We start from the raw sequence: 13,346 nt of genomic DNA, 5'->3' as shown, positions 1-13,346 counted from the left end.
AACATCCATGTGGCTTTACTGGATGCAATGTGAGTGTGTGTGTGGGCTGCTCAGACAAAAGAAACTCCTCCATCCGTCTGTCCATCCATCCGTCCATTTGTCCATCTATCTGTCATCCTCTCTAATCTCAGCTGTTTCAAACCCTCTGTCCCATCTTCACTTTTCTTATCAGTTATATCTCAAAACACACTGTTTGAAAAGAAGCAAGAGACAATCTTTGAAAAAGATGTAATCACATCACAGTTTACTCTCTCGGCTTTCTGCTATGGTGTGTGCGTGTGTGTGTCTCTATGTCTTCTTGTGTGTGTGTGTGTGTGTGCGTGTATGTGTGTGTGTGTACGTGTACGTGGTCTGAGGACACAAAAAATATTCAACAAAGCAGATCTAGAGATCTAGAGCACAGTCTCCAGACACTTTTAATGGTGAGTCACTCAGCACAAAAAACACTGTATAAGTGTGTGTATGTGGTGTTTTTTAAATCCTTTGTGGTTTTGATGTGTCTGTATTAACAGTACAGTATGTTGATTTTCTGTTTGTGTATAAGTGGAGTGACCCAGTTTGTACGACATCAATCTGTGAAGATTTGATTCAGTGGGCTGAAACATTCCAAACAAGGACAATGACTCTTCAAAAGTGGCTCGCACCTTATTGATTTGTCAAAGTTTAGAGAGATATATTTCTGTATTTATCACAAATCCAGCATATTTATCATGAATCTGTCTTTCATAAATTTCCTACCACTACCAAGCTGATCAAGATCTGGATTTACATACATGACCTAAATGATCATTTTACATTTTATTAGCACTTCATGACTGGGCTACATTACATTTACATTTAAATGCTATTATCTATTGCAAGTTTGGAAGCACTTTAAAGCTCAGGATTAAGGTAACATAATGGTGAGTGAGTGTGACTTTACCTCATTTAAATATCAGCTTCAGTTCAAACATATTAAAAACTGATTTTTAACAAAGGACAATTTGGCATGACTCACAAACAGAAGCAGTTGTCAGTCTGCTTTATTGATGACTCTAAACAATATCAACCTATTCTTTTTTGGAAACCTTATCAGAGCTCAGTTTGAATTCATTAGTTTGCATGACCTGTCTGAGGGGTGTTTTAAAATGGAGGTCTAAAAAAGTGGGACACTATGAAAAACCCACCTAACAAACTGAAGCAGGATTAATTTGTTTCATAAAGCTGGTTCCAAGCTAAAGCGAGCTGTCAAAGTCGGTCAGCGCTGGGCTCAGCCTGCGAACTGTGTTCCTGAGTCTTTTTCTGCACTCTGTTAGTAATTATGACATTGTTGGTTTAAATCCTATATGCATTCTTCATATAATTACTGCTAAAAATGTACAAATAGCTGGCTGTAGAGGTTTTCAAAGAAAAAGTTTTAAAAGTGTAGTATACATTCCCAGACAGACACAATCAGAGTTCAGGAGCTGGTAGAGACAGAAAACAAGTTTAAAGACTGAATATTTGCTAACAGTTTGACTGTACCAATGTAAAATGTGATGAAATGTTCATGTCAGATTCACGTCTTGTAAACACTCCCCTGAGGTGACCAAATAATTCAGTTATTGCAGGGTTAATGTTACTTAGAGACCCTAAAGTGATGAAGAAATTATGAAAATGTTTCTTTTTGTGGGGCTAAGTCCATGTGCCAAAGTTGCTTATCAGCTATCAAGGCTCAGATTTTTATAAGCATTTAAACGCCTCCCATGGCAATATGATGTGTAGACTAATCATAGTCTTGTTTAATTCACAGGTTTCAGGGAGAAACCGTTTTTGAGCAAACAGTTCATTTCAGTCTGACAAACCTTTTGTAACTTATTGAAAGGTTTGTGATAAAATGTACCCTGATGTGGACCACGCTAGTCTGGTCAGACCAAATTAAACCTTCTTTATGTAACAGAATATCCTGACTTACTGATTTAGATGCTAATCCTGTATGAGACACCCCTCTGGACTCAAATGGACTTTATCATAGATGTATGTGGGATCTGAGTCCTCACACGTCTTCCTCATCTCCTCCAACCCACTTGTTTATTACCGTAGCTCTAGCAGATCCTCTGCATTTTACTCCCAACTCCAGTGATGCCATGTTGAATCCTGTCCCATTCTAACAGCCAAACATTTGCTTGCAGATTTGTATGCTGTCTTAAGTCTATGCTGAGCAACATGTTAGCTGTGTGACCAGAGTTAATGTGATCAACAACAACCACGTGCTGTCATGTTGTTTTTGTTTTGGTTTTGTTTTTTTTTTTTCTAATGATGCCCAATGGATTTTCTCTTTGTATTGACTGGACAATGTAATCTATTGGTGTTGATTAAAATGCCCTGGTAGCTTGTGGATTGCTAAAGTGGTCAGATAAATGTACTGTATATCTGTACAAAGAGTGATAAAAAGATGTTTTAAACCTTTCTTTTTTCTGTGGGTACAGCACTGTTTAAAAAAAATCAAAGTGGTTTTAGCCCTTGCCTGTTTAAACTTATCATTTGGTGGTGGTCTGTATTACTTCTATTGTTATTTATATTATTTCAATTGTTGCCTCTCCTGCACTGATAAGGGACTGTAGCTCTGTGCAGGAGGTTGTACTGTAAACCTGTGTGAAGCTTTGTATTTTTCTCCTCTGGTTTTTGGACTCAGTGAAAGTGTGATGTTTACATGTACAGTTTTTCAGAATACTTTTTTTTTTTTTTCATGACATTCACTTCAGGATATTTCTTTCCTCACCTATACCCCTAATCTGTGTGCATTTGCCCGGATATATATTCCCGTTTGTCATTTCACTGCATCAAGTGCAGACGTCTCCTCTTTGACTACTTGGTCCCACGGTCAGAGTGTGCCGTGACAACTGGCTGTGGTCGGCTCGATGTTGTGGCGGCTTCCAGCATTTTTTTTAAGGGAGCTTCACAACTTCTCAAAGTGGACCAGAAAAGATTTACTGATGATCAAGATGACTTTTAATCACCTGTTTTAAAATATTGTTGTGGCCTAAATGGAGAATGGTGGGTCGTAGCTACATTTATTATACTACATCAAGTGCTCATAGTGTTTTAATATCCCGGCCGCATAGTCAGGGAGAACTCCTTGTCCTTAACCTGACTGCGATCCTGAAAGGTACACTTTGACCTGTTGTAATAACTCCTCGGTAACATAAAAGCCATTCCCCTCTCCTGGCCTTTTAGGGGGAACACATAAACCTCAGGAAATACTGAATCTCCAAGTTTAGTTTTTATCCACTAATTTCTTCTGACATGAGATTTAAGTCTCTAACAAAACCATTAACATTTATATGAGATGTCTATTGTTTTGTACATTTATCATTGTGATTTAAAAGTGGAGCTTTTTCCAGTACCTGTGACTTAATATTTTGATTTTTTTAAGTGTTTATAGGTATGGATATTTATTATTATATGTGAAACTACAAAAAGACAAAAGAAAAGGTTGAACCTGTTTCATTTGTATGTTTCATGCAAAATTGTCCAGGTGAGATTATCTCTGCCTATTACATATCACTAATGAGGGACCTGTGTTTGTTTGGAAATAGCGCTTTTTCAGTGTTGCATCAACGCTATGACAAAAAATAAAAAAACACCAGTGGTTTACCAACAGCAGAGTTGCAAGGCTCTCCTCTTCTCCTGAGATGTCAGTAACTGAATAAAATAGTGCGATGAGCTATCAAACTGAGACTTTGCTCATGGTTTTCTTTTGTCTTTAAGTTCTGAAGAACAGACCATATGTGGTTTTGCACATATTTAGATCAGATCCACAGGAGGGCAGCAGAGTCACAGCAGAGTCACAGAAAACACAGAGAAGTGACCAGGGAGCAGAGATCACCTGTCACCCATAGGGCCGGGACACGCACATATCCCACACAGACATTCATGTTTATTACAGTTATTTATTAAATAATAACAATAAATACATAACAACATATTAGAACAAATAGGCATCCCACTAATAAAGACTGGAAATAAGAAATTTTCTTATCAAGTAGAAAATATCCAAACAATGTACATGAGCACAAATCTCATATCATTTTCTTACTGTATACCACAGTACACAAATTATATTAATAGTGTTGATAGTAATAATAAAACCCATTGTACTTTAGTTACTTTTTATTGTATTAGTTAAAATTTTCCATTCAGAAGATATTATAAGCTTTTTATACATGATGCAATATAAAGAACACAGTGAATTCAATGATCAGAACACACTGAACGTTCACAAACAATCATTAGACCAAAGGTGTGTGATACTATGACTGTTTGTACACACAGTCTCACTTCAGCCTTGTTGCTGAGTTATTTCAGTCTGGACCAAAGGAACAGGCCACCTGGCCAACCTCTAAAACAACATCAAACATGTTTTCCCAAATTCTGCAAAGAGTTACATAACAGACATTTTATATTTCAGTATGTGCCATGTTCAGGCTTTTTATTTTTCAGGCTGATTTTTAGCCCTAATTTAAAGAAATGGTATTATTTAGGTTAGCATACCTGGTGCCCATAAACCTGTGGTTCTGCTTTACTACTTTTGGTCTAGCTAATTACCTCTAATCTAGTGTGGCCTTATCATACACGGTTTAATACTTAAGCCCATAAGTTATGTTGTCAAAATGTTTGGCACACCAGCTGTAGGTCTGGCAAGATTCACAGTTGTTTTGAAAACAGTCTTGTGAAAGTGAACACTGTCTTTCCCCAGCGCCCAAGTTAAATATTCCCACATGCAGACAGCAACACAACAACGACAGCATTATTTTCTTACTTATATGTATTGAAACTTGATCATAACTTTACAGTTTCTGAAACACAATGACCATGGTGATAGGCATATTTTGAAAATTGCATTCATCTTTAACCTTAACTTTGAAAATACAATGTAAGAAAATTGCAAGTTGGTAGTAGTACTAGTAGTCCTGTACTTAAAATGTTATGTTAAGTGATAAATGTTAAAATAGCAAACATGTATTCAAGGTTCTAAATGCAAAGTTTTAAAGTAGAGTAAATAATACTATTTTGTAGTTTCATATTTATCAATACATAATATTTTACAAGCTGCACACTACAACCCATGTAGTCAAAATATTATGGGTACAATCCAAGTACAGAAGTTTCACACTGTGAACAAGAAGCAACTGCTTTCTGGGCTATAGGTCACACCGGAGTCACGTTTAGCAAAAAACAGCTGTTGTTCTGTTCAACAGAAAAAAACTGGAAGTGTATAAGTTGCATTTCTAATTATACAAATTCTAGTCTAAATTAGCCTATGAAGAATGTAGTCTAGGCATAACAGCAAGCAGGACAGCATTCATCTGTCTCAAGTAATGTTAAACAACCGCACCAACATCGGGGTGGGGGAAGATGAAGATGAAGATGTCCACCACATCTCTCAGGTTGTTTGAATTCTGACACTCACGCCAAACTTAGTTTCAGCTGCAGGACTTTATTACCTGCACTTGTGTCTAACGTGTACTGCTTTTTCCCTTGTGTACACTAAGAGTTAGAGTTTAGTGTGAACATAAACCAGTAACTGTAGAAGGGGTGGACATAGCAAGCCTGCTTCTGGGCTTGAATCCATATTGGTAGTAACTGCACCATCAAGCCCTGGCCCTTATTGACTTCCACTGAAAAATCGGCACCTATTACTAAGTTACTATTGTTGCCACAGTAATTACTGTGGCTTTGTCGTCTTTCTTTGAACACTTTATGTTGATATTTGCTTTCTAACACAAAATATTAAGGTAAATAACTGACCAATCAGGTGCTGCCTTTCATCCATGTCGCCATGGAACATTCTCTAGACATTACCTTATTGTCCAAATATGGTACTTCTGTCTCCAAAAAAGCAATATGGCGACATCCATAACGGCCAAAAATGCTATGACAGTGTATAGGTCCCCCCCCTATACACCGTTAATGGCATAAACATTTTATCCTTGTTGGTGGTACAGTATTATGTTCAATTGTGCCAAAAGTGCCATCGAAAATGACTGTAAATATACATATATAAGTTGTTTGTTTGTATAAGTCACAGGACAAGCCAGAGGATTAAAAATAGTGCAATTTTAATCTAGAAAACTAGCCTTAAAGGTGCAACATGGAAAATGTGAAAGATTTAGGGGCATCTAGCGGTGAGATTGCAGAACACAACCTTATGTGGCCCATCAGTCTGTTGCTGATTCTGTGCTACTGTACAAACATGGTGACGCAACATGGCTGCATCTGTGAATGGAGACCCGCTCCCTATGTCGATTTAAAAGCCTCATTCTAGGATTAAGAAAATGCAACAGTTGGCATTTTCTGGTGATTGCATACTTATAAACACTATATTACTGCTAATAGACCACTCCAATGTTACACATTTGGACCTTTAAATGTATAACAGAAGCAACACAGATCAGCAAGTGTGTCATGCAGAGGCAGCGAAGCATGGTGGAACAGCATGTAACCTTCTGTGTTGATGCTAGAAGTCTGACACGTGGACTCCCAGTCGTTCACGTTCTTTGCTCATGCTGCTGATTAAATATAGACCTGAAACAGGATGACACATGGGTTTTACTCTTGCTCACACTGTGAACCACTTTACCTGTAAAGACAAACAATTACCTAACATGTGTCTGCCGATACTGAGAATCCAATTATATGTATTTGCTCTGCTCTTTTCTGTCCATTATGAGCGTGTACATATTGTGCAGTTGGGAGTTTAACTATTTGGCAGCACTGAGTCAAGTGACACCTTTGACCCAGATTTACCATGTTTGAGCTAGTTAATGTACAAGAGCGCTCCTTGTGGCTGTGCCAACATTTTCCACTGACGATAGCCACCTACAGCAAATCAGTGTTTAAAAAAAGACTGTGTCATCTGTAAAACTCTTATCTGGCACATACAGCTGGCAGTTATTTTCGGTATTGTTCATTCGACTTGAATTCAGAATTCAAAAGAATTTGTGTAACCAGCGGTTATTTAGTTTAGTTGTTTAGTTGATTAATTTTTTGGCTTAAAAAATGTGAACAGTAAAACATACTCATGTTAAGTACTCGAAATAATACCTTCAAATGATTTACTTTCTCTAAATCATTACTCAAAAAACCCTTAGTAGGATTCGAATTAGCAAAACTGAAACTATTCTTCCAGTCGCACATGACATAGAACATTAAACACAAATTAAAATCATTTACAAATTATGTTTTTTTAATATCTACAACCCCAATCTCAGAAGCATTTGGACGCTGTGTAAAATCTACATAAAAACACAATGCAATGCAAATTTGCAAATTTCATGGACCCATACATTATTCAAAAAAGAAGATAGAAAACATGTCAAATGTTTAAACTCAGAAAATAAGTATTATATCTATAAAAAAATAGTCTGGTGTCTAGTTAAAGTTAGTGTCATTTTAGTATATATAGTTCAATCATCATCATTTTTACATTTTTGTGTTGGTTAAAATTAATAGTTGGGCGGAAGAGTGGTTAGCATTGTTGCCTCACAGCAAGAAGGTCCCTGGTTCAAAACCCAGCAGGGACCTTTCTGTACACAGTCTGCATGTTCTCCCTGCGATTTCATGGGTTTTCTCCAGGTATTCCGGTTTCCTCCCACAGTCCAAAAACATGTGTGTAAGGTTGATTGGTGACTCTAAATTGCCCATAGGAGTGAGTGTGAGTGTGTGAGGTTGTTTGTCTCTATGTGGCCCTGTGATGGACTGGTGACCTGTCCAGGGTGTACCCTGCCTTTCACCCAAAGAGAGCTGGGATAGGCTCCAACAGACCCATGTGACCCTAAATTGGAATAAGTGGGTAAAGAAGATGGATGGATGGATGGATGAATGAATGTTGCAATTCAACTTTCAAAATCCTGCACTTTTGCACAAGGCCTTTATTATATTTAGTCATGTTTTGTTTGTTTTTTTCTTGTATCTTTTAAGGCCATTATTGTTTTGATATAAATATTCTGGGGATTAGTCCTTCAGCTGTAACCTTTATTTAAGAAAAAAAAAAACTCAGAGTGCCCTCTGGAGTAATAAAAAAATGTCTCCTATTTCACTGAAGTGACTCTACTTGGCCACTGTTACAGGACATTTTTAGAGCCAAGTGCCTCCGAGGGAATCGGTGCCAGGACTTGGGGGGCTGTGGAGGGTCGGTAGAGTAGCTGAAGACATGAGTCAAGTCTTTAGATTGTCACGTTATTTGTGTCAGCAAGCGAAAACAGGAACTGTTTGACTTTCTTGTTTGAACAGAATAATGTCCTTTTCACTGGGCAGCACAGACTTTGGACAGTCTATTCTTAGTTGTCAGGACACACATTGCAAAATGTTCCCCACGTATTTTTTCAGGAAAAGTTTGATTACAAAACCATTTGATGATCTAACGGTTACAGGAAATGCATGCCATGCCACTAAAATTACAGTTAACAGAACATTTTCAACCTTTGCAATTCATCACATATTCACAAGTGATAATTTCTAAAATGAATCTGTCTTGCTTTGCTGTGATATTTGGTGCATTACAATGCTTTTTCTTCATGAGAGTCTATCCACTGTATTGCAAAGGATCTTGAGTCACTTGACCATCTGTATGTTTTGTGTTTACAAGTGGACAGCAAAGGTTAATTGACCTTATTCAGTTTACTAACATTTTCTCTTACTGTGAATCAGTGTTACTCTTTTTTACGCCCTGTTTTTAGTTCTTTTGAAATTTGTTTTCTCCTTTGTTAGGTGCGATTTTTGCAGTTGATTTATTTGTATATGTTTATATAGGGATGACAATATAAAGAGTTTATGTATTTAATTGATGACATTGCTCTTCTGTCATACTTTGTTCCCTTTGTTTCAAAATAAAAAAGTAAAATAAATATTTCTGTTTTTTCCCCCAACATACTGTGTATTTGTTTCAGCTCAGCAGTTAGTCTGAAAACTGAACACAACGCAACACAATGACCAGAGGACCACAGCATTTCTGTGCAGATTGAACCTTTTACAATAATGTCATATAACTAAAATGATTCCAGTACAAGATTTAATTAAGTAGAATTATATATAAGTATTATTTAGTATTTATTTCCAATTAATTCATACATATGTAGAACCAAAAATAACATAAACTACATAACTACATTGTAAAATCCAAAGTGGTTCGTATCCTTACTGTCTGTGACTCCACACACTGTGTCCAGAAGCTGTTGCCCTACATTTACACTGGGGTGAAGCGTTATGTAAGCTGTATTAAGAGCTGAAATAATCGTTTCTAATCATATCAAAGCTAAACAGATTATGTATGTTTGGTAAGTAGGCCTCAGGTGTTCCCTTAGAGACTTATAAACCTGCTGCTCTGCTATGTAAATGAACAGAGATGACAATGTGTTTCTGGAGATTTGAGGTTTACTAAAAATACAAAACAGATAATGACACATTATTTACTGTACCTAAATAATAATGAGGCTGTGTTCCTTTTGGCAAATTGCCTGTAAAGGTTAACACTCGCTGTATGGAAGCAAAAAAAATACAATATGAGTACTGACTTCAAGCATTTTATTTATTAACTGCGTCACAAGAAGACTAGAATGAAAAACTTTACATACTTGAGTTTTTGAAACATTTGGTCATAATAAAAACATACTATACATAGGAAAAAAGGAAAAGCAAACTATTTACTAAAGGTAAATAACACCGTCATCATCACCACCATCATCTCCATCCCCAGTGCGGGACTATGGGATGGCAAGCTGAAGGTGCCGGAGGTGTAAAGGGAGAAGAGGAGGATGGAAGGTGGGGATGTGGTGGGGGAGGGGGTCTAGGAGGAAGTTGGTGGCGGGATGAATGTTTCAGTCTTTTCAGTGTTTTCACTGAGTTCTTTGTTCAAAACCATTTCCCTGGCAATGCAGGTCACCTGACCATTGGCCACTGTGTAGGTTCTGTTCCTGCAGACACAAAGGGATGTTAGTCTTACCCAGCAGAGCAAAACAACCCTATCGCCTCATTTCATATATTACACTCACTTCTGATTTTCAGATCCATTGTGCATGCCGGGCTGGTTCTGTTTTCCAAAGAAAAACGAAGTCCACCAGTGGCCAGAATCTTGCCTTGGAAGTCCTGTGAAGAACAAAAAGCAGTTTAAAAAGGTTTGGGGGCAGGGAGACTTCACACCTTCAAAAAAAACCTTCTCATACCTGGATGGTGTGGAATGACCTCTCCTGCGTACTCAGCACTTCCACAAGAACTGTTGCTGGAGGTGGAGCCGAGCCGCCCTGGAACAGATGGTGCATTTTATTTTAATGAATAAAGGATAAGACGAAAAGAAAGTGTCATCTAGCATTTTTGCTATTCACTGAAATTAATACATAAGATTGCAAGTAGGCCACGTCTGACTTACTTCTGTAGTAATCATGGGTGGCGATGAGCGAGCCACTTGATGGAATTGCTGCCATTTTCTCCGACCTTAGGTGGAAAACCGCTCAAAGCTGGAAAATGGTAACCTGAAGGAGAGACAGCGAAAAACAGATGACACAAGTTAGGCTGGATTTAAAATATATGCTAGTGTGTTTCCAGCATGATTCAGTTTCCTTGTCGTGCATTTAGTGTGCCTTGGATTATTATCACCACATTTTCTTATTTTAAAAAGCACTACACTGTGCAAACAGTGTGTCATCCAACACGGCAATAAAGTTTCTGCTCAGGCTTATGAAGACATAAGGAAAGAAAGCAAATCTGCACAAAGCACATCTGCATTGCAATGAGAGCTTTCACAAAATAACTTATCTACTGCATACATGCATTCATTCATGCCCTTTGGTGTCCATTGCTGTCACTGAGTGATAAAACAGAGTCAGCTGCTTCTGGGAATCCCATTTCCACATACTCAAATTTACCAGAGCGTGTCTGTGAGCTGCTCACATATCCAACACAGTTTGTGATCTGGTTACAACACATAGAAGTTACTGGCTACAGTGCCACTATTCTTGTCATGGAGGGCATACTGTATCTGTGTTGCTGGTACATGTCCAAGCTAGTACTGGATCCACCCAGAAAATTATAGATGGCTCTACTCAAAATGTTTAATGCTAAATGCTGAAGTGCTCTTAGTAAACAATTCAGGATTTTATTGTCAGTGCAACAAAATGCACTGAATATTGGAATATATGCAAAGATAAACATTTAATATTAGTATATATATAATACATAATATTCATTTATATTTTAAATGCATTTTACACAGAAGAAGTGGTGAGCTGCAGATGGCTTTAAGGATTTCAAGGAGCAGGCAAACAGCTACAGCTCTGAACTTCACATCCTAGATAAACACAGCAGCTGACACATACACACGCCACTTATACAGTGATCAGAAGACAATTTTACCCATTAGAGGTTATAAAGATGTAACGTTATGTGGGGTTTGCGTATGCGTGGTCTTGCAGAATATATATAAATATATATAAAATATAAATATTAAAAATCTGACAAACTGAATCCAGCAAACCTCTGCAAAAGCTGACTTAGTATTTTGCGAAGACAGGTGTAGATGGTTCAGTTTATAGAAGAAGAAAAATAGCTTTGACCCACCTTTTAAGATCAGGATATTGTTGTTGGCACTGGAGGCGGCTATAAGGTGCGGATGGCTCTGAGTAGTAGAGATACTAGTTATTACAATGGCCCATCTGTGTATAGATCCTCTGCACGGATCCGACGGTCACTACAAGCTACTGTCCCTGACTCTGGGTCCACTCAGCTCCGGCTTTTATAGGATCAGGCCAGGCGCGTGCCGTTGTGGCACGGGGCGTGGCCCGGGCGGGAACATAGTGGCACCAGACGGGAGGAGGCTTAGAGAGACTTTAGCTGAGGGCCAGGCTGAACTTAATCGCACGTAGCCTACATGTCACCGAGGCTGGTGGTTTGGAGATAAACCCACAGAGTAGACAGTGATTTTCGTTGTCGATCAAGGCAAAGAAAAAGTGGTGCTCATGTCAGAATATGCAAAGGCAATCAATCAAAAACAGTGCTTGTGAAAAGTAGCTAAGTGTAATACACGTTACAGAAAAAACATTAAAACGTCAAAGTTATTGTTCCTGGTGGACAAATGTTAAGGGGAAGTAGAACGCTATGCATGCCTACCAAATAGAAAAAAACTGTTGTAACTATGGTAAAAGTTAATTGTACTTAAATAGGTGAACACAGAATGCTCCCTGGTGGTCTAGTGGTTAGGATTCGGCGCTCTCACCGCCGCGGCCCGGGTTCGATTCCCGGTCAGGGAACATTTGTTTTTTCAATCACTTTCACTTTCGTTTTGTATCACCTGAATGTTACGAGATGAACATGATTTTCTGTAAAAACAGATTTTCTGACTGGTCTGACAGATTTTCTGACTGGTCTGACTGAGTGCTGACTGCTGGCCGTAATATGGACTGGTCATTTTCCTGATGAGAACCACGTGAGTATAATAACAACAGGAAGTGAGAGTGGTAAAAGTTTGAAAGAGGAAGGTTATTTGTAGGTTATTTTCTGTCATGACAACTTTGTTGCTACGTTTTTCCATTTTCCATATTTTTAAATTGAAGCTTTTTTTGAAGCTTTTGTCTCCTTGTTTTCACAATTGACCAAGCTTACTTTAATTTAAGCTGTTATTAACTATTACTTGACTTCATACATGGTCATGAATTAGCATTAAAATAATACAAAGGATGTGTGCTGGGCCTGGGATGGCTACCTTTGCATCATTGAAAGACTTGGACAAGACAGATACTAACAAACAAACACAAAAGATTGACCGATCTTCGACAGTGTTGGGAAGGAATTTATGCAGATCTTAGGAAACCAATACTAACTAATGTCTAATAAGTCAATAAGGAATGGAGTATTATTCCCGAATATAACTGTTGGAGAAGTACATGCAGTGTAATGGGGGTACAGGATGCTACCATATGTTTAGCCTGCATGTGACCTAGACTTCCCTCGAAAAAATACAAACTAATAGAACTGTACTGTTGTCACTCCGCCACTCCACATGCAATATATGAATGTAGAATCATAGTTAAAGTGTAAAAATGATTTGGTTTATTTTAATATTAACCTTCCAATAATGCAACTGCTGCTGGTCTGTCCCATAGAGGAATTAATCATAGAGGAGGGTTTGTTTGAAACTAGTGAAGCCTACATGAACCACGTGACCGTGTGGTGGCGAGATAAATCTGTTTCTGTTGATTATAATAATATTACATGCTAACAACAACAACAGGGGTAGGCTAAAACATTTCAATGACTCCAGTGCCCCCTGAAGGCTGTATATGAAATAACTTCTGATGGTGACCTATTTTAATAGAAATACCCTGACAATATGTCAA

General features: G+C 38.0%; 1 protein-coding gene and 1 non-coding gene across 2 annotated transcripts; one reads left to right on the top strand and one right to left on the bottom strand.

Moving 5' to 3' along the window:
• Positions 1-9,526: 9,526 nt before the first annotated feature.
• ppdpfa (pancreatic progenitor cell differentiation and proliferation factor a) lies at positions 9,527-11,736 on the bottom strand. Its single transcript, XM_026332696.2, has 5 exons — positions 11,572-11,736; positions 10,385-10,487; positions 10,182-10,259; positions 10,011-10,104; positions 9,527-9,932 (listed from the first exon to the last, which is right to left on the bottom strand). The coding sequence occupies exons 2-5, from the start codon at positions 10,437-10,439 to the stop codon at positions 9,806-9,808; spliced, it is 354 nt and encodes a 117-aa protein (XP_026188481.1). The 5' UTR covers positions 10,440-10,487; positions 11,572-11,736; the 3' UTR covers positions 9,527-9,805.
• A 452-nt stretch (positions 11,737-12,188) lies between these two features.
• trnae-cuc (transfer RNA glutamic acid (anticodon CUC)) lies at positions 12,189-12,260 on the top strand. Its single transcript has one exon. It is a non-coding gene; the product is annotated as a tRNA-Glu (tRNA).
• Positions 12,261-13,346: the final 1,086 nt, after the last annotated feature.

Source organism: Mastacembelus armatus, chromosome 7 (assembly GCF_900324485.2).
Source record: "Mastacembelus armatus chromosome 7, fMasArm1.2, whole genome shotgun sequence".
Taxonomy (NCBI): Eukaryota; Metazoa; Chordata; class Actinopteri; order Synbranchiformes; family Mastacembelidae; genus Mastacembelus; species Mastacembelus armatus.
This window is presented reverse-complemented; position numbering and strand designations above follow the sequence as displayed.